Raw genomic sequence first — 23,603 nt, 5'->3', positions numbered from 1 at the left:
TGGCAGGTATTCTGGGCTGCATCAGCAGAGGGGTGGCACTGAGGTCTGTTCTGCCCTCACGATGCCCCATCTGGAGCATGGTGTCTGTGCCAGGTGCTCCAACACTGAGGGGATGTGGGGCTGTAGGAGCAGTCCAGAGGAGGGCTGTGAGGGTGAGCTGAAGGCTGGAGCACCTCTCCTATGGAGAAAGGCTACTTCTCACAAATGCGAACAAACCTGTAATTATCAGTGTGTTGCTGAGCATCTCTGAAGTTTCTGCAGCCAGGATAACAGAGTGGTGAGGCCCTTACCCTGCTTCCTCTGGGCCATGGGCTGAGGACAGAAGCTGCTGGGTGGCACTGAGGAGGCAGCCCAGCTTGCTGCACATTTATACCCCCCTTCTTGAGTCTGTTGTGCACAGATAAGGAAATATCAATAAGCTGCATGTGGGGCTCTGCATGTTTGTTTGCTGACATCCTCAGGAACGCAGGCTGCATGTACTAACACTTGCTGTGCTGGTGTTAATCAAGCGGATCCCAGGGTGGGATTGTTACTGCGGTCTTAAGCTGCTCTGCAAATAGATCATTAGGCTGTTGCTGGCTGTGCTTTGGGTGTGGTGCAGCCCTGCAGGGATGAAAAAGATGCAGAGATGGGACAGGTGATGCAGGAGCCTGGTGCTGCTCTGTGCCCATGCACCCCAGCAGCATCCAGCTGTGCAAGGCAGCATGCTCTGTGACTTGCCTGTCTGATGTGAGCAGTGGGAGTGATAAACAGCCTGCAAAACAACAGGCATTCATAAGGCTTAAATTTATTAAAGTTTGTAAAGCATTTTGTGTTGCCTCATGTGGATGCTGATGCATGGGATAATTCTCCTCCTGTGCTGCTTGGGAGGGCTGCTGTGATTTTGTTCTCCCAGCTCCTCAGGAATCTGCAAGGACTCTTGGCTGCTTTGCAGTCCCAAATGAGATTTTCTGCATCCTTAATGTATTGAACTTTCTGTATTATAAAGAGTTTCATGACACCCAGGAGGCTTCATATCAGATTTCATATGAATAGCATTACAGCCAAGCTGAACTTCTGATAACTAAGTGCAACCCCCTGGCTCTTGGCTTTGCCAGCGCTTGGTTTTTATTGTTTTTGTAATGAAGAGAAATAGGTTGACACAAATGCATACTGAACATGAGATCCAGGGCAATCATTTTCCTTCTGCTGCTCAAGTTCCATTTAGGGATGCAGTTTTCTGATCTGGATATGGATGCATTCAGGTTTCGGTCCCTGAATAGGACCCAAAGGGAGAGGAGCAGAACCAGCTGCACACAACTGTTGGTAGCGGGGGCTCTGGGCTGGGGTGGTGTTTGTAGCTGCACTGAGGTAAGGGTGATGCCTGTGCATGGAGTTAAGTCCCAGGTCTTCAGCTGGTTCCTGTCTGTGCTATTCAGGATGAGTTCCCACTCACTGGCTGTTTCTAGACAAATTTCCTAGAACTTATCAATGATGATTATGGAGTCCAAGAAAAGTTTGTAATTTGTTGTGCTCTCGAGAAATAACAAAAAGGATTGTTTCTCAAGTAGGGGGAAACTACAATATAAAGGGGGAACAGGACTCAGTGAGTGCCTACTGAGACAGCTCAAAAGAAGGCAGTGAGAGGAGCCCTGCTTAGCATACTGCTAATGACTGGACCCAAGAGCTCTGGATTGCTGTGCATGGTACTGAGAGCAAAATAAAGCCAGCTGTAATCTGCTCACATCGAGCCGGAAAGGTTGCAGGATATTTTCTTCCCAACGAAGCTTTCATCTCAGTTTTGTTTTGGTTTTATTTGTTGTTTTCAAAAGCTGCTTTGATGTAAGATTGCCTGAGCACAGCTGGGCTGGGCTGGGTCTGGGGTCCCCTCCCCGCTGGCAGAAGGGTGGGCAAGCCTGGGTGGTTTATAAGTAAATATTTACTTATTTTGTGGAATCTGCGTTTCCTATGGAAATGAACTGAAATGGGCTGAGATAATGGCATGCCTGGCTATTGATGCAGCCCACCCTATACCTCAGAAGGTGTTTGGGGTTCACGTGCCCCTTTTCTATCCCTGCTGATTGTGATTCTGGAAATGCAATCCATGCCTTTAAGAGAAAGGAAGTGCACTTTATCTCCACGTCAATCCCAGTGCCAGGTGTAGCTGTGCCCTTCCACCAGGCAGCTGTGGGTGCTCAGCTAGAGATGCTTCAGGGCTGCACCCACAGGGGCAGCTGAGCAGCACCCTGGGTGTGTTTATTGCTAATGAGTGGGGTTTTGAGCAGATTGGAATGGCTGTTAATATTGAAGGAGGTGCTGTAACGGTATGTGCATGCAGACAGGTTGCATAGATTGCAGTGGTATTGTTTCAGAGTAAAATTAGTCTTGGAAGGAATTAGGAATTAATGCCAAAGGGTGGAGGGTATTGAAATATTTAATATCTCATTTATAATATATGTTCTGTTATAATAATATGCATCTCATTTTGACATTTTCCAAACAAAGCGTTTCTCCCTTTGGCTCCAGAGGTGCTATATGAGCGCTGAGCTACTCAGTGTATAGATTTTTCCTTTTAAATCAGAGGAACTGAAAGAGACATTCTGACTGCTAACAGCACTTGCATCCGTTTTCAAATGGAAGAGAAATTATGCAGGCTGTTACAAGGAGGAAAAATAAAACTCAAATACTCCTGGAAATAAATATTCCTTACTTGCAAGGTTGCTTCTACTCCAACTCTGCTCAGTTGGGAAGGTCTTCTCCAAGCTGAGAGGTCTCTGTTGCTTAACAGTGCCAGTTTAGTATTCTGTCAAATTAATTTTCTTCCTGTTGTTCAAATGACAATCTCAGGTTCTGAGATGGACTTGAAAGGCAATAAACAAGGGAAGTGCATATTTGCATGTATTAATAGTTTGATATGGGTTCATTTTTGTTGCCGCCCTGGGTGCTGTCAGTGTGCAGCTCCGTGGGGATGGGGAGATTTCTTTCTTGCCCCCCTGCAGGCTGACAGCTCCTGCCCATAACTCCCAGCTGCTGCTATGGGCAGGGTGGATTTCTGGTGCAGCTCGCTAGCTGGAAGCATCCTCTGCAGAGAAGGAATGAAGCTCAGGTGTGGGATGGTTGTTGTAGTGTTATCCCGCTGAGTTATTGTTTGTGAAAGATTGGAGATGGTTTTCAGGGTGAAATTTAAGCGTTCAAATTAGAATAGAGGTTAGCAAGGATTTCTTGTAATACATGTTCAGTTTCGATGGAGAGCCCATTTCCTACAGGTTTAATTAAATCAAGGTCATTAAAACTATATTGGGGTTGAATTTATTCCTAATTGGCATGTCTGGAAGTAGCAGTTGCTGTGAGGTTCTCTGTTGCTGGGAAGAGTTTTACAGAAGTTTGCTGGTTTACTGGAATACAATGAATAACTTCCAGTAAAGCCCCTGGGGATGGTAGGGCTGTACCATGGCTGCGCTGTGGAGAAGGCAACCGTGCTTTGGTACAAGTCAGCATAGTGACAGCTCCCTTTTCCTCCTTCCTCTTTTCTGGATGTATTTGCTCCTCCTTTCCTTCATATTTTGAGACTGTTTCACAGATGCACAGGCAGTTCTGTGCTGCGGGAGGAATGCTGCTTAAATCCCTATTAAATGCATACTTTGGAAATATGTTTTAACTGGATGTCTGTTGAGGTACACATTCACTGAGGGTAATGCGGATAGGAGAGATGCTGTTGCTCTCACTAAAGAATGAAGACCCAGCAGCTGAATTGATCCCACCTGTTTAACTCTTAATGAATTCATTCTTCTGCTCCTTAGCAAATGTTACTGTATTGACTGATCGGTTGGGATGGAGTGGCACACTAAGAGGTTGTGGGATAGATTCTTTCCCCTTTTGGTGCTTAAGAAGCCAGATGACAATTTCAAGTGCTCCTGCATCCTCTGCTCTTCCAGGTTACATCCAGAACTGATGATTAAGCTTCCTTTAACTTTTTAATCTTGGAATGATATTGAGAGGTCTTTAAAAAGATGTTAGAGTAAAACAACGAACTTTCTAATCAATCACATGATATTATAACATATTGGAAACTTATTAAAAATGGACCATTATTCTTTATGTATCACATCTTACTATCTAATCTATCTGTATTAGTTACTTTTAAAAGGAATTGGGTGATAAATTGCTCCATTACAGTGGAACGGAGAGACTTAAGTTCTTCAATGGGAAAAACTATGAAGGAGATTCGATTCTTACAGAGACTCAATTGTTGCAAACCACGTTACCTGCTGCTGGTGTTGGGGCGTTGTGTGCTGCAGAGGATGTCTTGGGCAGGGCCAAGGGATGTACACCTGTTTAACTGCTGTGTTGTGGCATTGCAATATGTGCATGCTCACAGTTGGTGTATGTTGTTATTTTTTCTAACAGAATGACAAATATATTTAAGATCATGGGGCTTTCTTGTCTTGGGCTCTCAGCTTTTGCTGGGTGTTTATGGCCATCAGTGAGAGCCTGTGCAGACCATGGCTTATGGGAAGCTTTCTGTTAGCTCCATGTAGGAGCTGGTGGAAGGGAACTAAAGCAGCAGCTCTGCTGAGACTCCACACAAAGTGTGCAGGGGAATATGGCAAAGAACTGTCAGGGCGTTTGCATTCCAGTTTTTGCTCTGTATTTTGCCTGTTTCCATCTAATTTTCTATCACTCTAGGGTGAGGTTTTTTTTGTAAACTAAAACAGTCTGCTCAAATGCAGTTTTGTTTCTGTGGGCACCTTTCCCTGACAGGTGTGAATTTATTACATCGTTTCCATACTGCGCTCCTCTCCCCCTCCAGCATGCCATGTGAGCTGTTCTCCTTGTGATCTCCTGGGTACGTGCTGGGCTTGGGGAGACAGGAAATAAGAGAAATGAGCACATCTGTGTGTGCATTTGTAATGGATGAGGGAAAAAGCTGCAAAACAACGCTTGGCTCTCCTGCAGAGTAATGAAGAGCATTGTCTGTGGATCTCAGGGAGTTTCCCTTTTAGATTTTTTGCTTGTCTTCTTGTTGGGTCCAATTCAGACCTAAGTGGAAGATCTGGACTGGGTGCCTCCTTGGGAAATGGGATGTGTGGGACCTCTGGAATGCTTTGGGTGCCTCAGGGATGATGGATGGGTAATATTAATAAGGTACTGTCCAATATTAAGTTCATTCACTACTTCTGCTACTACAGCTCACTGCTAATATAGCACCTTAAAGACTAGATTGGCATCGTGCTGCTCAGGGGATGCTGCATCTGAGATGCCAGGTGCAGAGGAAGAATTTGGGAACTCATACAAGTGAAGAGAGGAAATTAAACTAACAAGCAGAATGGGATTCATCTATTTTAATGTTTTAGTTGTGCAGTGCACATATAAAGGAAAAATCAATTTACTGAAGCCCTAAATAAATAACTGATAGAAGAATACTTTCATCTCGAATTGAAAACAAAAATGGGAATGGTAAATAAATGACTGTCTGAATGGGTAAAAGTGTTAAAAGCAGCAGCAGCAGAGTTGGAGGGCTAAAGGCACTACATTTTCATATAAAAGAAAATATAAAAGTGGCATAAATTGAGGATAAAGGCCTGCTAGGAAGAGGCCTTTGTTTACTGATGCTTTAAACAGCTCATTTCTCCCCTCCCCCCCCCATCATTTTAACTTAAAATAATCTAAAATGGTGAGGAGGGATTTGCTGGGAAGAAGCACAGTGTGCAGCCTAATCTCCCATCCCACAGACATGCAGCATTATCATAAAAATGCTGGAGGTTTCCTTGGTTTTGAACTCCTTTTTGTGAAAGTCTTGACAAATGAGCCCATGTGCATTAATAATGGAGCTGGGATGGTTTTCATGTGTACAGGGGAAAAGACAGTCTGTTTGAATGTTGTATTTCCATTGCTTTTGACAGTCTTTGTAATGTTTCCCTTGGTGATATCAAATCCCATGGGTTTGGGTTGGATGGGTTCGGGTTTTTCCTGCACCCCATACAGTCTCCATTCAAGCTGTCTCTGCTTAAGACGTAATACTGGTGACTGGAAACTTCCCCATTGGCTTTGGTGGTGAGTAAATGGTATAAATGGCAGCACAGCTGTTGTATGAATGGCCATCTTCATGGAGATAGCCATCTGATTCACAAATACACCATCTCAGATTGATTCTACCATCTTAGTTGTAACCAGCAGTAGTAAATCCATTGGTTTTCCCTGCTATCAGTGCTGAACAACACAGTGTGATGCTGAGGATGCAACCACCTTGTGGTTGGTGAGATCTCCACAACCCAAAAAGGCTGCAACCGTAGAACCTGGGGGTTGGTGGAGGGAATCTTCCAGGGCTCTGCAGTCACCAAGCAGCCATTTATCTGCACTGAGCTCTGTATACACTCATCACTGTGGTTGGTAGCTGGGCTGGCAGGTACCTCCTGCTGCTGTGATGGCCTGGGTTGGTTTCTTGGGATGTGCCTGGTCACTATCAATGAAGTTGTGGGTACTGGCAGAGTAAAGGTTGGGAGGTGAAACCCTGAGTAAACAAATACATTGAGAAGGAAGCTGTTCTAGATGACAGTCCAGGAGGAAGGGATGGAAAAAGTCCAGAGAAATATGTCTGTAGGTCGAGTGAGTCCATCTGAACAGTGTGTGGTGCTCAACTGCTCTGAGCACTGTGTCCAGTGCTCTCAAAATCCCACATGTCCAACTGTTTGGCCAGAAGCAGCATCACCTGTTTCTCAGTTGGCTTTTAACAACGACTGTGTGTTGCAGGAGGTTTTATCCTCTAGAACAATAAATATCTTGCAGGGCAGGTGGAATTTTACAACCTTATTTTGCTGCTGCTGCTGCAGCATGTTTGAAGCTTCTATTGAAATTAATGGCAATTGCAGCCACATAACAGCATTAGGAGGGAACCCCCCGACCTTATAAATGCAGGCAATATTGTGAAGCTGCAAGCTGCCTCTTGGAGGGGGAGAGTAAACAAATTCGCGCTTTGGATTAGATATCACTCATTCATCCTTTCTCTTCATCCGTTGCTCTCTGGGTCCCGATCCTATTTGCCACAGTGTCCCCTCATAATTTACAAAAGCAATGTTTTGTGCTGGGTTGGGGGGAGGAGATTTTCTGTGCTGCCTTGGTTGGAAATGCTGTGGGTGGGTGCAGGGCTGCAGTGGAGTTAAGTGTTCATGTAAATTCTCCCTAATTCCTCCTGGTTATTCTCCTTTGACTTGTTGCTGTAGTTAATGGAGTTTTTGCCCAAATAGGACCTCTTCTTAATTCCCCTGTGCATTACTTTCTGGAGGAGTGTAACTTCATTTTCTGAAGTCAGCTGAGTGTGTGTGAGCTCAGAGGTGCTGGAGCAGAATGGGAAGCAGTGCAGTGTTTCCTGAAGGTATCCCACTGGGGATCCCTTTAATGCTGACACAGTTGTCAGAAACATAGATGTTTCTTGGCTTCCATGGTAGGATGCAGTCCCGTCCTTCTTGTCACTTGGAGGGTTTTTTGCCTTTTAAATTCAAGTATGTAAGTGCTCAGGAGAAGGCTATGGCTCGTGATCTCAGGTCACTCACCCATGCTTGGAAATGTCTCTGTTTATTCCAGAATGTGGTTTCATGGCATGTTTGAGTTTCAGTAAGGCTTAAAACCCTTCTTTACATTACTGATATCAGTGAAAATTTCACACTGATAAAAATGGGCTTGGAAATGGTTTTTCTAGGCAGATCAGGGAACCTATGTTGTCTTCCATCAACTTCTTTAAAATACATTTGAATATTAGTCATATTTTTCCCCTCTAAAAGCATTTGAAGTCAAATCTTTAGGCACAGTACTGATGAAAACTGTTGAATTTTAGGCTGCTTTAAAGAGATTTGAGCAGGGTTTGAATTTATGCACTTTTTAAAATCCCTTTTTAAGATTTATTCTAGAGGTGGAAAGAAAGCAACTCTCTTTCCTCACTTCCCCCATCCTATATCCATGGAGAAAGCAAAGGGATGTTCCAGGGTGGAGACCCAGGGAAATGCAGGTCTGGAAAGAAATGGCACCATTTGCCCAGGTGGAGCTGTGTGGCTGGGGCTGGGTTGGTGTGTTGGTTGTTGGGACTGGATGTGCCTGGAAGGGAGGAGCTGGAGAGGGGCAAAATCAGGTCAGATCATACTGTATCTCCTTCTCGGGACAGCTCATGAATTATGATGCACTGATAATCCCTCTGAAAAAGTTCTGGCTTACCCAAAGGCAGATCAGTGACTCTGCAGAAACTAGTGGAGTTGATTTTGATTTACTGAGTTTAAATGAAAGGATTATGCCAAAGGGCCCAAAGTCTTTAAGCTGCTGTATTTTATTGAAATTGACAGTGTCACGTTATACCAGCTGAGGACATGGCCTGATTTATTTTGTTTCTGGGATGTAAATGTAAAACCTCTCAATGGGAACAGTTATTTTTGGGAGCCTTCTACGTTTTCTCTAAGTTATGGCTGTCTCCTAATTACTCAGTTCTAAATAGCCCAGGAAGAACATTCAGCTTTTGATTGTGGGATTTGGCTTTATTTTAATTTCTATTCATGATACTGTTTCCAATAGCTGAGATTCTGGAGATACGGGGATTAACGCTTCCGAATCTGGTAATATTTAATAGACCTGTCATTATATGTTAATTCACTGCTTCCTTTTTTGGTCTTCCTTAAAATACAGTTTTATCTGGTTAAATTCCAAGATTGTTGAAGCTGGGTCTGTGGTGGTTGTTTTTCTTGTTTGCAAGATGCTTAATAAAAGCCCTCTGAAACCAATGGAAGCATTTGCTAGGTGCTGGATGTGTCATTAGCACATTTGCTGCTTGCTCTTGTGTCCAGGGCTGCGGAGCGCTTGGAAGCAGAGCCTGAGTGCAGGTGCCTGACTGGGAGGCTCTGTTCTTGTAGCACCCCTGTGTGCTCCAGAGAGCTTACAAATGTCCAACTTTGATGTCACAGAATCACAAAATGACCCAGGTTGGAAGGGATGTCAAGGATCATGTAGTTCCCACTTCCCTGCCGGCCACCAAACATACACGTTTACTAGATCAGGTTGCCCATGGCCCTGTCCAACCTGGTCGTGAACACCTCCAGGGACGGGGCATCCACAACCTCCCTGGGCAGCCTGTTCCAGGACCTAACCACTCTCCTAGTAAAGAACTTCCCCCTAACATCCAACCTAAATCTTCCCTCTTTTAACTTAAAACCATTTCCCCTAGTCCTGCTATTGTCAGCCCTTTTGAAGAGTTTACTGCCCTCCTGCGAGTAAGTTCCCTTCAGGTACTGAAAGGCTGCAATGAGGTCACCCCGCAACCTTCTCTTCTCAAGGCTGAACAAACGCAACTCCCTCAGCCTGTCCTCATAGGGGAGGTGCTCCAGCCCCCTGATCATCTTCCTGTCCCTCCTCTGGACCCTTTCCAAAATCTCCATGTCTTTCTTGTACTGAGGGCTCCACACCTGGACACAGTACTCCAGATGGGGCCTCACAAGAGCCAAGTAGAGAGGGACGATCACCTCCCTATCCCTGCTGACCACCCCTCTCCTGATGGAGCCCAGGATCCCATTTGCTTTCCGGGCTGCCAGAGCGCGCTGCTGGCTCATGTTAAGTTTCTCATCTATCAGGACCCCTAGGTCTTTTTCTGCCGAGCTGCTCTCAAGGACAACTCCTCCCAGCCTGTACAGGTGCCTGGGGTTCTTCCGGCCCAAGTGCAAAACCTTGCACTTTGCCGTATTGAACCTCATTAGGTTCACCCAAGCCCAGCTTTCCAGCCTGTCAAGGTCCCTCTGAATGGCATCTGTTCCCTCCACCGTATCGACTGCACCACTCAGCTTGGTGTCATCAGCAAACTTGCTGAGGGTGCACTCCATTCCCTCATCGATGTCATTAATAAAGATGTTAAAGAGCACCGGTCCCAAGACAGACCCTTGAGGGACGCCGCTCGTTACCGGCCTCCACCTGGACATAGAGCCATTGACCACCACCCTCTGTCTGTGGCCTTTCAACCAATTGCTTATCCATTGAGTTGTCCACCCATCAAATCCACTTCCCTCCAATTTGGAGATGAGGATGTGATGGGGGACCATGTCAAAGGCCTTGCTCAGGTCCAGGTAAATGACATCGGTTGCCTTCCCTTCATCCACCAATGCCGTCACTCCATCATAGAAGGCCACAAGATTAGTTAAGCATGACCTTCCCCTGGTGAAGCCGTGCTGGCTGTCTAGGATCACATGCTCATTCCTTATGTGATTGAGCATGTTGTCCAGGAGGATCTGTTCCATAATCTTCCCAGGCACGGAGGTGAGACTCACCGGCCTGTAGTTACCCAGGTCCACCCTGCTCTCCTTCTTGTAAATGGGAGTGACGTGACCCTTCCTCCAATCATCCAGGACCTCACCTGACAGCCACGACTTTTCAAATATGATGGAGAGCGGCTCAGCAACCACCTCAGCCAGCTCCTTCAGGACCCTGGGATGCACGCCATCTGGCCCCATAGACTTATACTCATTCAGTCTAAGGAGGCACTCTCGGACTTGCTCTACCCTGACAGTGGGGAGGGATTTACCTCCTTGGTCCCCACATAGAGGTATGGGGGTGCAAGACTTAGGGACATGAAAAAGACTAGAATCCTGGCCACCAGTGAAGACCAAGGTGAAGAACTCATTCAGCACCTCAGCTTTCTCTTCATCTGTTGAAGCCAGTTCTCCTTTTTGTTTACCAAAGTAGGTACGCCCGTTTTGGCCTGTCTCTTCTGGCCAATGTACCTGTAGAAGGTTTTCTTATTGTTTTTCACGTCCCTCGCCGAGTTCAGTTCTGCCTGCGCCTTGGCTTTCCTGATTCTACGTCTGCAAGTCCAGACGGCATCCCTGTATTCTTCCCAGGTGACACAGCCTTGTTTCCAGAGCTTGTACACCCCTTTCTTCGCCCTCAGTTCTCTTAGCAGGTCCTTGCTGAGCCATGCTGGTTTTCTACCTCTCCTGCCCACTTCCTTAATCAGGGGAATGGAGACCTCTTGTGCTGCCAGGAGGGCATCCTTGAAGAGCAGCCAGCTCTCCTCAACGTCCTTGTCTTTGAGAGCAGCGCGCCAGGGGATCTTGGCCAGCATTCCATTGAGTAGCTTGAAGTCAGCTCTTCTAAAGTTCAGCGTCCTGGTCCTGCTCTTTGCCAGGCCCACATCGCTTGAGATCACAAACTCAACCAGGGCATGGTCTCTGGAGCCCAGGCAGCCTCCAACCTTGACACCTTTGATGATCTCCTCAGCATTGGTGAGCAGCAGGTCCAGCAACGCTTGGCCTCTGGTCGGTCTGTCCAATACCTGAACCAGAAAGCTGTCATCAATGGATTCCAAGAGCCTTCTGGAGCTCTTGCAGCTCGCCGTGTGGTTTTTCCAACAAATGTCCGGATGGTTGAAGTCCCTCACCAGGACAAGAGCCCGTGAGCCAGACGCCTCATGCATCTGGAGCAAGACAGCCTCATCAGCAGCCTCCCCTTGATCAGGTGGCCTGTAGTATACCCCTAATACCAGCTGACCTTTATTAGTCCCATCTCTAATCCTAACCCACAGGCTCTCAATCTGTTCTTGACTGTTACTCATGGGGAGCTCTTCACAGTTTATCCAATCTCTGGCATAGAGAGCGACTCCTCCACCCTTCCTACCTCGCCTGTCTCTCCTAAATAGTCTATAGCCGTCGATGGCAGTATCCCAATTGTGGGAGTCATCCCACCATGTTTCTGTGATAGCAACAATGTCATAATTTTCAGAGTGCATCACAGTTTCCAGTTCCTCCTGCTTGTTACTCAGGCTCCCTGCATTAGTATAAAGGCACTTCAGCCGGGCTGTCCGTCTCACCACCTTCATAAGCGATCCAGGACCCGCTAGAACAGCAGCATCCCCAGCATCCCCCTGCCCTACTCCCTCCTTTTGCACTCTGCTGTCATTGCCCACGGAGTTTGGTACAATCCCTCGAATGAACCGTTCAACCCCAGCAGCCCTTGTTTTGCCCCCTTCCCCCTTCATTCCTAGTTTAAAGACCTGTCAATGAGTCCCGCTAATTCTTCAGCTAATACCCTCTTACCCCTCAGGGACAGGCTGCTTGCATCAGCAGCCATCATTCCAGGTGCAGTGTAGATTGCCCCATGGTCAAAAAAGCCGAAATTCTTGTGTCTGCACCAGCTCTTAAGCCATCCATTTAAGAGTTGGGTTTTTCGGATCCTCCCTGTACCTTTTCCTGACACCACAGGCGTAGAAGAAAAGATCACCTGCATCCCGGCTCCTTCAAGTATTCGCCCCATTCCCCTGAAGTCTTTCTTGATGGACCTCAGGCTTTCCTTGCCAACTTCCTCACTGCCAGCCTGAATTATTAAAAGTGGATAGTAATCTGAAGGCTGAATCAACCTAGAAATTTTCTTTGAAATGTCCCTGACCCGTGCCCCAGGAAGGCAGCACACTTCTCTGCGGGTAGGGTCGGGCCGGCATATAGGGCTTTCTGTTCCTCGCAGAAGGGAGTCACCTATAACAATCACCCTTCTGTCCTTATGGGTAGAAGCAGTCTTGAGGCTTCGGGGTGACCGCTTCACCTGAGGCAACCTCATGGGTGCACCTGTCTCCACAGTCTCACTAGTCCCCCCCACAAGTTCCAGGGCCTCAAACCTGTTTCGCAGAAGCACCTGGGGAGCCGGGGATGGTCGTGATGGAGGATGCCCCTTCCGCAGAGCGGGTACACGTTTCCACTCCTCCTCCCTTCTCAAATTGCTGCTGGGGGGAAGAGAGGCCAGGGGGCTCGCAGCAATGCTGCCAGCTGGCTGGTTCCCCTTTACCACCTGTTTGTGAGGTGGCAGGGGCTGACGTGCTCCATTAGGAGCCTCGACTGTGTGCTGAGAACTTGAGGCTGAGAGGGACTGACACCACCAGTCAATCTCCCTCTCACACTCTTTTATAGTCCTCAGCCTCTCCACTTCCTCCTTCAGGTCAACTACGAGGCTGAGCAAGTAGTTCACCTGGTCGCAGTGAACACAATCACTGCCTCCTTCACCCAGCACTGCAAGGGCCAGGCTCTGGCACTCAGTACAGCCAGAGACCTGCACACCAGCATTTCGGGTTGGGGGCTCAGTCTGAGTCTCCTCAGACATTTTGGCAGCAGCCTTCTTATAAGGCATGTGCAGGACCTCAGTCTGGGTCTCTGCAGTCTTCTTGTTTGCTGGCGACTTCGGCGATCAAAAAAGATTCTACCGAGTACTGCGCCCGTTTAAATCTCCCTCCGTAGGCGGGGAACGGCCACAATCTGCGTCAGCGGCTGCGTCAGCTGCTCCGTGAGAGCTGCCGGGCTTCTCCTCTGGCCGGGGGTTCCCTTTCCGAAGGAACCGCCCGAGATCCCCCTTGACCACGCGGTACGCTGGTCACAGTACGCTGTAGGGAAATTTGTCGTTCCTGCTCCCTTCAAAGTATCATCAGGAGGAAATGCGTCCGATGCGCCTTCCGGATCTACTGGACCAGGGTCACAACGATCCCCTGGTTTCGGTCCATCCGCGTCTTTAACCACGTTACACACGGGCTGCACAGACGGCATGGCGAGGTGCAGAGAACGACGTGGGCGTAGCAGAGGGCGGGGGCGCGACGAGCGACGTAGGCGGACTGAAGGGCGGGGGGGCCGTAGAGGCCGACAACGCGGTGAGCGACGTGGGGGGGGCAGGCGGCCGTTGGCTGGTAACGGCAGCTTGTGTCGGAGCGCGGCCGCTGTTCTTTCCCGCGCTGGGCTGGAGGTTTCTTGACCGGCGTCGGCAGGTGACGGTGTTGTGGTTGTCCGAGCGGCAGTTCTGGCACCACACACCGACAGCTTGGCGATTCCGTCGCAAATGTCCCTTAACGCCGCACCGGAAACATTTAACAGAGGTGCTTGGGCCTGCACTGGTTACCGCAGACGCTTGTAAGGGCGCAGGAGCTGCTAACACTTGATTCTGGGAAGCCTCAGCCTGTGCCTTTAATCCTGCCCCTGGCTCTTTAATGGCCTCAACTATGAAAGCCTGAGCCCCCGTGGGCACACTCGATAATCTGTCTAACGCCTCCTCTATTGTCCAGTTACTCCTCAAAGTACTTAGAATGCCACGAACTGTAGCATTACAATTCTGAAGTGCACAATGTTTTAGCATTATTTCCCTCATGTATCTGGTACTCCAGCCTTCGCTATGGCTCCAGCTACCTTATGTATAAACGCTCCAAAATCCTCATTTCTTCCCTGCTGGATTCCTATATAAGACGGCAGCCCACCTGGCGCCTTGATCTTATCCATAGCCTGCCTGGCCAGATACATTGACTCCCTACATTTAACTGGTCCTGATAAAGCCTGGGCCTCCGTCCGGATGAAAGGACCCAAACCTAGAAGCTCTTACAGTGACATTATACAAGGGGTCACCGGACTGCCTAACTATCACAACGCTCTATTGGCACATCTCTTCCCAATAAGCATGAAATAGCAGTTGTTGGTGCTGAGAAAAAATCAACCTAGCTATAGCCTGACAATCAGATGGCAACAAAACTTCCTTAGCTTGCTTAGCAGCTCTAGTAATAGGGTCTGAGACAATTGAGATCTGACAGGCACTTTTCCATACCAGCCCCCTTGGATGCCGAAATCTTCTGGTTCTTTCCACCAGCTGTGCGAACACCAGAACTTGCTGGACTTACAAGTTCCACACTACCCCTCTTGGGCAAGCCTGTGTCCTAAAAAGCTGGTGGGGGCATCTCTGGTTGTCATTGAACGAGGGCTAGTAGTCTACCTCGCTGTGAACTTCCAGCCTTTTCAGGGGGGTGGGTAGCCCCAACCAGCTCACACTGGCATTGTGTTGAGCAGAGGCATCTGTTTTACTCTCCCATTTTCAACAACAGCAGTCTATTCTTCTCAGCGTTGTTTGGCAGCAAGTTTCCGTGGACTCTGCACTCTGCTTTTGAGCTTCCATGTCTGCAAGCATCTTGTCCTTCAGCACGAGTCCACTCCAACGATGTGAAAAGGCTGTTCTCACAATATGGAAAGGCTGTCATCATGATTCAGGAGACAGCTAGAGCTGGGGAATGGATGCATGATACCTTGACTCTGAGCAGCAAGGAAATTAGGAGAACAGAATGCAGACACCGCCAACTTGTACCAGTTCAAAACTGCTTCAAGGTTTATTGCAAAGTCTCAGTGGGAACATGTATCACGTCATGTATTCAAGAACAAGAACAGTGTTGGGATTTTTGTTAATTTTATTGGGTATTGATAGTTTGATTGGTTTTAAAATACAATGAGACTAAGCAGTTATACTGTCAGCTACCTCAGATTGTTCCTAAAGGAGCTGATCCAAATCCTGCTCACACTCGAACATCAATTGGAGCAGGGGGTAGTCTTGCAGATGAATTAATGCTGGCATTTTGACAGGATGTTGCTGCATTATGGAATCTCCACATCCACTTAATCGTCAGTGTCCAGCAGGAGATCCCAAAGCTCTGGAGGCATCGTTGTACCCAGTTCTGAAACTTCCGCAATCAAATTGAAAGTATTGGTGATGCTTGTGCTGGACAACGCAGGGTTAGGGACAAATGCTCTGCTGCTGACTCTCTGTTCTCACTTGCAGGGCCGTCCTCTTTCACAGCTTTAAGTTCACGCTACAGGCCTTCAAGATGTCTTAGAAGACATTTTGGATGGCAGAACAGAATCATAGGATCATAGTCTCGTCCGAGTTGGAATGGACCTGAGGGATCATCGAGACCAACACCCCGGGATTCGAGCCTCTGTGCTGCAGAGCGGCACTTCTACCACTTGCGCCACAGGGGGGATTCGAACCCAAGGCCTCCAGTGATGCAACGTGGCATCCTTAACCAAAGCGCCACCGGAGCCACACTAATGGCATGGTATCGTGGTTGTTGTTGTGATCCATGTATGGCTCATCAGGATTCTCTACTACTGCCTCTACCATCTCCATTCTTCTCTCATCTCCATCTGGAACAGCCTCACTGTCGGTATCGGGATCAGCTTGTTCTGCTGCTCTCTCGTTCCTCATGCATGGTCTGTGAAAATGAGTTTCAGAAAGCACTACTCACTGACAGGAAATAAGGAGAAACTTGGAAAGCTTTGCAATGTAAATGTTGGCTGTCCAGGATCCTGGCACCACAAATGCTTCCTTGCCAAACGCAGCAATAAAGTGTTTGGGGGAAAAGCCAACTCACCGGTATTCTTTGCATATCCATATCACAGCACCACAGGCCAGCACCAGCACAGACATCAGAACACTAAACATCACCATCACGAGGCGCTTTCGCGCAGATCTGTGAACAGCAGCCATTGTGCTTTTCTTGGCATTCATCCCTGGAAGAAACAAGACAATGTCCCAAGTTAACCTTCACCTGCATTACAGATAATCCCTCAGTGTGCTTCATAGGCCCAGGAGATTGTCTTTTTCTTCATTGGGAGCCTCTGCCCCATGTACATGAGCATCAGGGACAGGAAAGATTGCTTCCACCTCTCATTGCATAGGGAGAGGCTGCACAGGAACTACCCGTGTCTTCCTCTGGGCTGAGGGCTGGGGCTGTGCCCTGGGCTCTGGGTTTTGTCTGTGAGCAGCACTGCAGAGCAGATTCCCTCACACTTTCCCCAGCTCACGCTTCCTGAGCTCTCCCGCAGGACACACCGCCCCCCCCCAGGCTGAAGGTCGGGCTCCAGCCAGCACAAGGCACAGCCGGAGCCAGCCCAGGGGAGAAACACCCCTGCAGGCTCCTGCCACACAGGATCCCTTTCAGCCAAAAGGTCAAAGCTCACAAGTCTCTGGGAACTGGGAGCGGTGGGAGCTGAGCAGTGTCACAGAGCTCTGCACGCACTTTCTCTGGCACGCTGCTGAACAGCTCTCCAAACCCCACTGAGGTCAGCCATACTCAGAGAGCCTGGCTTCTTTTACATGTGCTCTGTGCTCACACTCTCAGCTTTGGTGCTGACCTAGTGTACAGGAGCAGACAGGAAGAGCCTGCAGGCACACAGTGACTCTGATTAGTGACACTGGATGGCCACGGGACAGAAATTACCTGGCATGCTAGTTGTCGGCGCTGCCTCTGTTACACTGTCTGAGACTGGCTGAGTGGGATAGCTGTCTTCCTGCAGTGCATCCTGCTCAGTTGGCTGTTCCGTTCCTTTAGAAAGAAAGCAGGACAGCAGGATTGGATGGGATGTGTTCTCATCAGGAACCAAGCTACTCCAGTCCTGAGCTCAGGCAAAATCTGTTGCTCCCAGCCCCCCAAAGCCACTACAACCCCCTCTGTTGCCCAAGGGCATTTGGTCCCTCCCAGGAAATGGAGGGTGCGGACCCTCTCACACTTCCTGAGGAATCAGCTCCTACGCAGGGCCCTCACACACTGTGCTGTGAGCATCACCAACCATCACGTTCCACCCACTACAGACAGGCATCTGCAGGCTGAAATTCAGGCTGCAACAGAAGCGCCTTCTCCACCTCATTTCCAGCAACAACAAAGGCAGCCATCCCTGCTCGGGATGCTCCTCCTGCCTTCAACTAGCTCAGCTCCACAGAGGGCTTTGTACAAACAGAAGCACAGCACTCGACAGTTGCTGCCATCTGGGTGCCCATGTCTGCACAAAGCCGCTCTGACAAGTCATGGTCATGCTGGGGGAGCACCTGTCTCTGTGTCTTGGCCGGATGCAGAAGTGGCAGCAGACCAGCTCTGGTGCTTGACAGCACCTGCAAGGCGTTAAGTGGAACACCACTGCAGCATGGCTCTGAGAGATCCCTTCCTGCTCTGCAGGCCAGAGCTTATCCACACATCTACATCAGACCTCAGCTTCCCAGGGCTCACGGTGAGCAGACTGAAGTATACCCACCACGCTCTGCCTTCTCCATTTCCTTCAGCAGTTCCTTTAGGAGACGGGACGAGCCCTTGGTGTATTTTCCAATTTTGGATTCGTCCTTTACTCCTTCCAGACCTAAACAGAATGTGTGAAGTTAAATATCATGTACATGAGCTTTTGAAGACCAGTGGTGAGTCAGTGGAGTCAGTAACAACAAAGTACTCACCACTGGGATTCCAGCTGGGCTCCAGTGCAGGGGGAAAGCGAGGATCGGGCAAGGCCTTCCCTGGGGGCACTTCTGCAACCAAAGACCCATGAAAAGATTCAGTCATACACTACAGCATCACGGAATAGCGAAGCATACAGGGGATCGTGCCATGAAATGGCACTGAAATGGGCAGTGAAAGCTCTCTAAGGAATTACAAAACCATGACATACCCATGCGATCTGCCAGAGTTTTGGAGCCGGAACCTAGAGGGGAACCTGGATCACCTCCTCCAGTCACATCTGCAAGGAAACGCGGGACAGAGCAACTCCCATTAAACATCCTTCCAGTCAGAATGACACAGGATGCAGTTAAAGCCGGGGATTCCTTCCCAACACTCTTCTCTCCCTTCCACAGGGGAGCACTTTGGAAACAGTTCCTGGGCGCCTGCAGGGGCACCTGGAAGTGAGCCCTCTTGGAGCTCACCCCCAGCTCTAAACTCAACTGCATGGGCTGGATTAAACTTAGGCTTTGGTAAGCCACTGCTTGGTGACACAGCTGAAATCAAGGACAGAGGGGAAACACTCCCATGGCACGTGCCCATCTCTTCCATAGTGACCTGCATTGATGGAAGGGGCTCAGGTAATGACATGGGGGGAAAGTTCCAAAGTTGCAGAGAGGCCAGGTGTCCTGCTGGCTGCTGTTCCACAGCTTTCCAAATACTTTCTCCAGGTCATGGGAAACTGTTCTCAGAGACCTCATGGAAGAACATTCGGCCCCTTGACATTTTCTTACTGGGAGACCTTGGAGATACAGAGACAAAGCCAACACAACGCAGACAGCACGGAGCACCAAGAAACGATGACCATCCGTGCTTCTCAGGGAGAAGAACCCGCTGGCTGGTGAAAAGCGGGATCCTCGCTGAACTATCCCAGACAAATCTACAAACAAATGAAGCCTGGTGACTTACCTCTGGCACCCCGCTCAGGTTCATAGACGGGATTCCATTCTGCTGACTCACCAGCAAAGCCTGCAGGCACAAGTGTGATGAGACACAGGTGAGGAGAGCTTCCACTGCATGTGGGGGCCTCCTTTTCCCTGAGACACCTGTAGGGTCTGGCGGTGGCAATGACACGGCCCAAATACGAAGGTCTGGGCTCTCTCAGATGAAGAGGGGCAGTGGTAACCTTCCCATTGAACTGTGGCTGCTCTCCCGGTAAAGAAATACTCATGGTCCATCTGTGCAAGCCCTTGAAAGCACAAACAGACTTGGAAGACCTTGAGAGGATCTGAAGTCAATTGGCACCCAGCTCAATGATGAGAGCATGAAGGTTTCTGCATTCTAGGAGACAGACACAACTTACCTCTGGGTTGTCCCACAGGCACACGCAGAAAATCCGGATCCAAACGATCATCCGAAAAGGGAGCACCAAGCTCATCATCTAGAGTCAAGAACAGAGGAGAAAAGTTCCAGTTGCATGGTGTGATCTCTTTCTCCCTCAGTAACTGGATGTGGGTCGTGGAACGGGATGGGAGAAGGACTCAGGTCACGATTTCCAAAGTTGCAGGGTGGCCAGGATGACCCGCAGGCTGGCACCTGGCAACGTACAGAGTACTCTCTGCAGGCCGTGTGCCACATCCCTCACAGACCGCATGGAAGAAGGTGCAGCCCCTCGGGGGTTTCTTACTGGAAGGCCTCTGGTGTAGAGGAAGGTCACACTGAAGTGCTGGAGGAAAGCTCACCTGCCCCTTCCTCTGGGCTGTGGGCCGGGGCTCTGTGTAGAAACTGGGATTCATCTACAGGGAGTACCATGAGCCTGGAGCAGAAATGCTCCCGCTTTTCCCAGCACACGTCTCTGAGCTCTCCCCAGGCCCCAGGGAAGTGTGGCACAGGGCTGTGGGGACACGGCCTGACTTCTTGCCCCCAGTGCTACTCAGTTTGGGTTCCATCTCTGCCCACCTACCTGCTCCTGGTGCTCGCCACGGAGCAGCACAGGCCTCCTGGAAACACATGGCCATCAGTAAGAGAGGGAGCACAAGGCGGGAAGGGGCCATGGCCCCACACACTCGCACCATGCTTCCAACACCACCGTTGCAGCCACAGTGAGTGTCGCACAGAGAGAAGCCTGCGGCACTAGACAGTGTCAGAGCCAGGCCTTGTGAGCTCACAGCACAGTCATCGGGTGGGCCATGGTGAGCTCACAGCTCCACGATTCCGGGTGGCGGCTCCCTGCAGGCTGTAGCTCTTCTGAAAACAGGGAAGTACAAGGGGAAAGGAAAAAGAAGTAGTTCTCTAACTCTTTATGCAACTATACATGGTGTGTGCCAAAACATAAGGGGGCACCCAGAAATTAAATGATTTTGCAGAGGGAAAGGAGAGGGCGAAAGCCTTCCTTTCAATGCTGAACTGCCCTGAGTATATGAGAAAATTTAAATAAAAAACAGGAAAAAAAAAAAAAACCTGCAAAACAGAGAACACCATTTCTGGGGTTGTTATAGGAAATGGGGAGACTTATGACAGATCCAGTGAGACAGGACCTCATTGGATGCATTTTAAATGAAAATCACCCCAGCTCTTGGTTGGGCTGTTGCCCTCTATTGCTGGGGATCCCTGACCCCCAGGCTGCTGGCTTTCCATCCATGCATCCTTCCTTGGAGCCAAGCGTGCCTTTCCCAGCAGCAAGCAGCAGGTTGGAATCAGCACCAAAACCAAAACCTCCCTGTGCCTTTCCCTGTCCTTTTTTCACACACTGTCTTTTAATTTCAGAAAATAGGGTCAGACCCCAATGCAACAAGAGCTTTGGGACAAAGCAGCTGCTTTATTTTCCTCCTTCCCTTTCCTCATCTACACCCCACAGAAAGACCATTTGCCTGGGCAACCTGCTCCAGTGCGTCGCCAACCTCTGTGTGAAGAACTTCAACCTAGTATCAAATGTAAACCTCCCCGTCTCAGTTTAAAACCATTCCCCCTTGTCCTATCACTATCCACCCTCATAAACAGCCGTTCCCCCACCTGTTTATACGCTCCCTTCAAGTATTGGAAGGCCACAATGAGGTCTTCCTTGTAGCCTTCTCTTCTCCAAGCTAAACAAGCCCAGTTCCAGTTCCCAGTGGTGCGCAATGAGCTCCCAGCTCTGGACATACCTCTTTCTGCAGTCAAGGCACTCAAAGAGGCTCTACATTGTATCGCTTCACTGGGGTCTGGTAGAGGTGGAGCTGCAGCTGAAGCTCTTCCCACACTCCTTACTGACAGGCTTTCTTCCTCCCTGGTGACTTCTTGATACTGCTGAGGTTTCCTTTGGGTCCTCACCTGCTGCCCCACAGTAGATGGGTTTCTCTGGCGATAAGAAAAGGTGACTTCCCCCTTCATTTCCCTGCACACAGGCATGGCCAAATTGTGCCACTTGGCAGAATGACCCACTTGCTTACATCCCATGGGTTTCCAGTGGCTTTGCCACAACCTGCTCTGGACTCTCCTTTTCATGTACACTCAAGACCTTGTCTCCAGTTGATAGAAAGCACTGTGGGTTACTCCCATGCAAGGAAGAGGGATCGTGACTTACTTTGGCCCCAAGCCCTTCCTCTGCTTGAGGGATTTGTAAGGTTCATCACTGTGCAAAGCCACAAGTGTTGGCCAGGCTGGGGCTCTGGCTGAAGCTCTTCCCACACTTGTAGCACTGGTCAGGTTGCTCTCCTGTGTGGATACGGTGGTGGTTAATGAGGTCAGAATTTTTCCCACAATCATCACATGAATTCTGAATTTTCTCCTGGCAAGCATCCTTGCTCCTTGGGCCTTCATGCTGCTTTTGACCTGTACTGCAACCCGGGGTGTTCCTCGCCCTCTCTCCCGGACAGTTACCCAGTGGCTCCATGAAGTGCTCTCCTTGTTCTGGGCCCCCTTGGACATCTCTTCTGTTATTTCCCCACAGAGACTCCACCCCACTGCCTTTGGGCCGCACCACTTTTCTGCAGATTTTCCTTTATATTTGTGATCCCATCTCCTGCTGGATGACAGAGGGAATCTAGAAATAGCATATAGTGCTCAAAATGTTGCACGGAGATGGCTTTTGCAGGCCGTCACCTTCTCCTTCCCTCCACCACCTCACCTGGGTGGAGGTCTCCTGTCACGGCCTCCAGGCTCTGTACATCTGGGATCCTCTTTCAAGCAGAGAGATCACCTTTGGTTTAGGGGCTGGAGCAGTCAAGTGACAGAAATTATTTCCATGATTCTGGCAGAGCTGCTTGTCCAACAGCCTTACTGTGCGTCCCTCCCCACAGTTACGGCCTGAATGACGCTGGCCCAACACACACCAGCTTCCTTTGGAGCCCAGAGTGCCCTCCACATCTCTAAAAAACATGTGGAGAGATTTTCTTTAGAACTCCCTTTAGGATGTTTTGTTTCATCTTTTCCAAGTTGCTCAGTGCCCAAGGCTTCAGAAAGTTGTATGGAAATTGAAGGAGAAGGCAAAAAAAAAATGCTGAAGGAGTAACCTGTGTGATGTCTGGGTGCTGGAGCTGGTGGCACCATGCCGTGCAGCAGCACAAGGACTGTTTGCAGGGATGAGCTCCAAATCCAAACCCTCCAGGCTGACACCTGTGTGCCTGCAGTGAGTGTGGGGCTTTTTGCAGAGTGCTGAGCACACTAATCCTTTCTGAAACTCACGCTCCTCTGTGCTTCTTTTGTTGTTGCTGCTGCGCTGGTCAATAAGAAACTGCACTGCATTTCTTCTATGCCCTACTTGCAGAGGCTCATACTGCACAGCCATAGGTGCCCTCATAACACCTGTGGGAGGTAGATTGTGTTTTTGCAGCGAAGCAAGTGCTTCTGGTATGAAGAGTAAGCCTTTGGTGTGGGACCAGCATTTTCTGTATGTAGCGTAGGCCTTTGCTGATCCTTTTCATGAAACAGTAAAGCCGTGAGGTGTGTCATTTCTCTTCCACTAGTTCAGGGAGCACTGACAGGGGTAGATTGTTTTTCTTCTACTAGTGGGGCAGTTTAGCACGGGTAGGACAGAGTAGAGGAATAAGATAAGTCAGGTGTGCAGGGAGAATGGAGATCCTAGTACAGAACAAAGTCAACGTGCCTAAAGAAAAATTGCCCACCTGTTTCATGGTACAGTGCAAAAAAAAAACAAACAAAACAGTTTGGTAACCACGTATGGAAACGTAGCATAGCCACAGCGTCGGGCAGATTGTGAGCCTGAGACGCTCAAGCAACAAGCGAGTGCCAGGAGAGCATTACCTGCGTCAGGTTTAGAGTATATAACGGGATGGATTGCACTGATCGGCACGCAATTTCTCCCTTGCCAACAAGGGTTGTGCTCCATTATTGCAATAACCAATAAACTTTGCTGCTACCACTAAGATCCTTGCCTCACCCCAAAATTTTGACTTTGAGAGTTTCTCACACAAGGAGGTGGAGCAAAGCATTTTTAATGATAGTAACAGCTCCTGTATTTTATGGTACAGTTTCCTTGCCCCCAACAGGCAGATTTCAGACACACTTCCAACGTTTGGCAGATTATTCCTCTATCTTTGCCACCCAGTTGAGCCTCCATCATCAGCTGCTTTCTGCCTCTTCCCACTTATGCCAGTAATCACGAGACAAAACTTCAGGG

General features: G+C 49.0%; 1 protein-coding gene across 1 annotated transcript; it reads right to left on the bottom strand.

The window, feature by feature from the left end:
• Nucleotides 1–15,735: 15,735 nt before the first annotated feature.
• LOC146757912 (uncharacterized) lies at nucleotides 15,736–20,061 on the bottom strand. The gene is made up of 11 exons (XM_085519410.1): nucleotides 19,950–20,061; nucleotides 19,350–19,427; nucleotides 18,956–19,015; nucleotides 18,709–18,788; nucleotides 18,472–18,604; nucleotides 18,219–18,287; nucleotides 18,007–18,078; nucleotides 17,814–17,915; nucleotides 17,006–17,110; nucleotides 16,157–16,295; nucleotides 15,736–15,997 (listed from the first exon to the last, which is right to left on the bottom strand). The coding sequence occupies exons 1-11, from the start codon at nucleotides 20,059–20,061 to the stop codon at nucleotides 15,805–15,807; spliced, it is 1,143 nt and encodes a 380-aa protein (XP_085375536.1). The 3' UTR covers nucleotides 15,736–15,804.
• Nucleotides 20,062–23,603: the final 3,542 nt, after the last annotated feature.

The sequence above is a fragment of the Coturnix japonica genome, chromosome 18 (assembly GCF_054131305.1).
Source record: "Coturnix japonica strain WE chromosome 18, WE-NBRP24, whole genome shotgun sequence".
NCBI lineage: Eukaryota > Metazoa > Chordata > Aves > Galliformes > Phasianidae > Coturnix > Coturnix japonica.
This window is presented reverse-complemented; position numbering and strand designations above follow the sequence as displayed.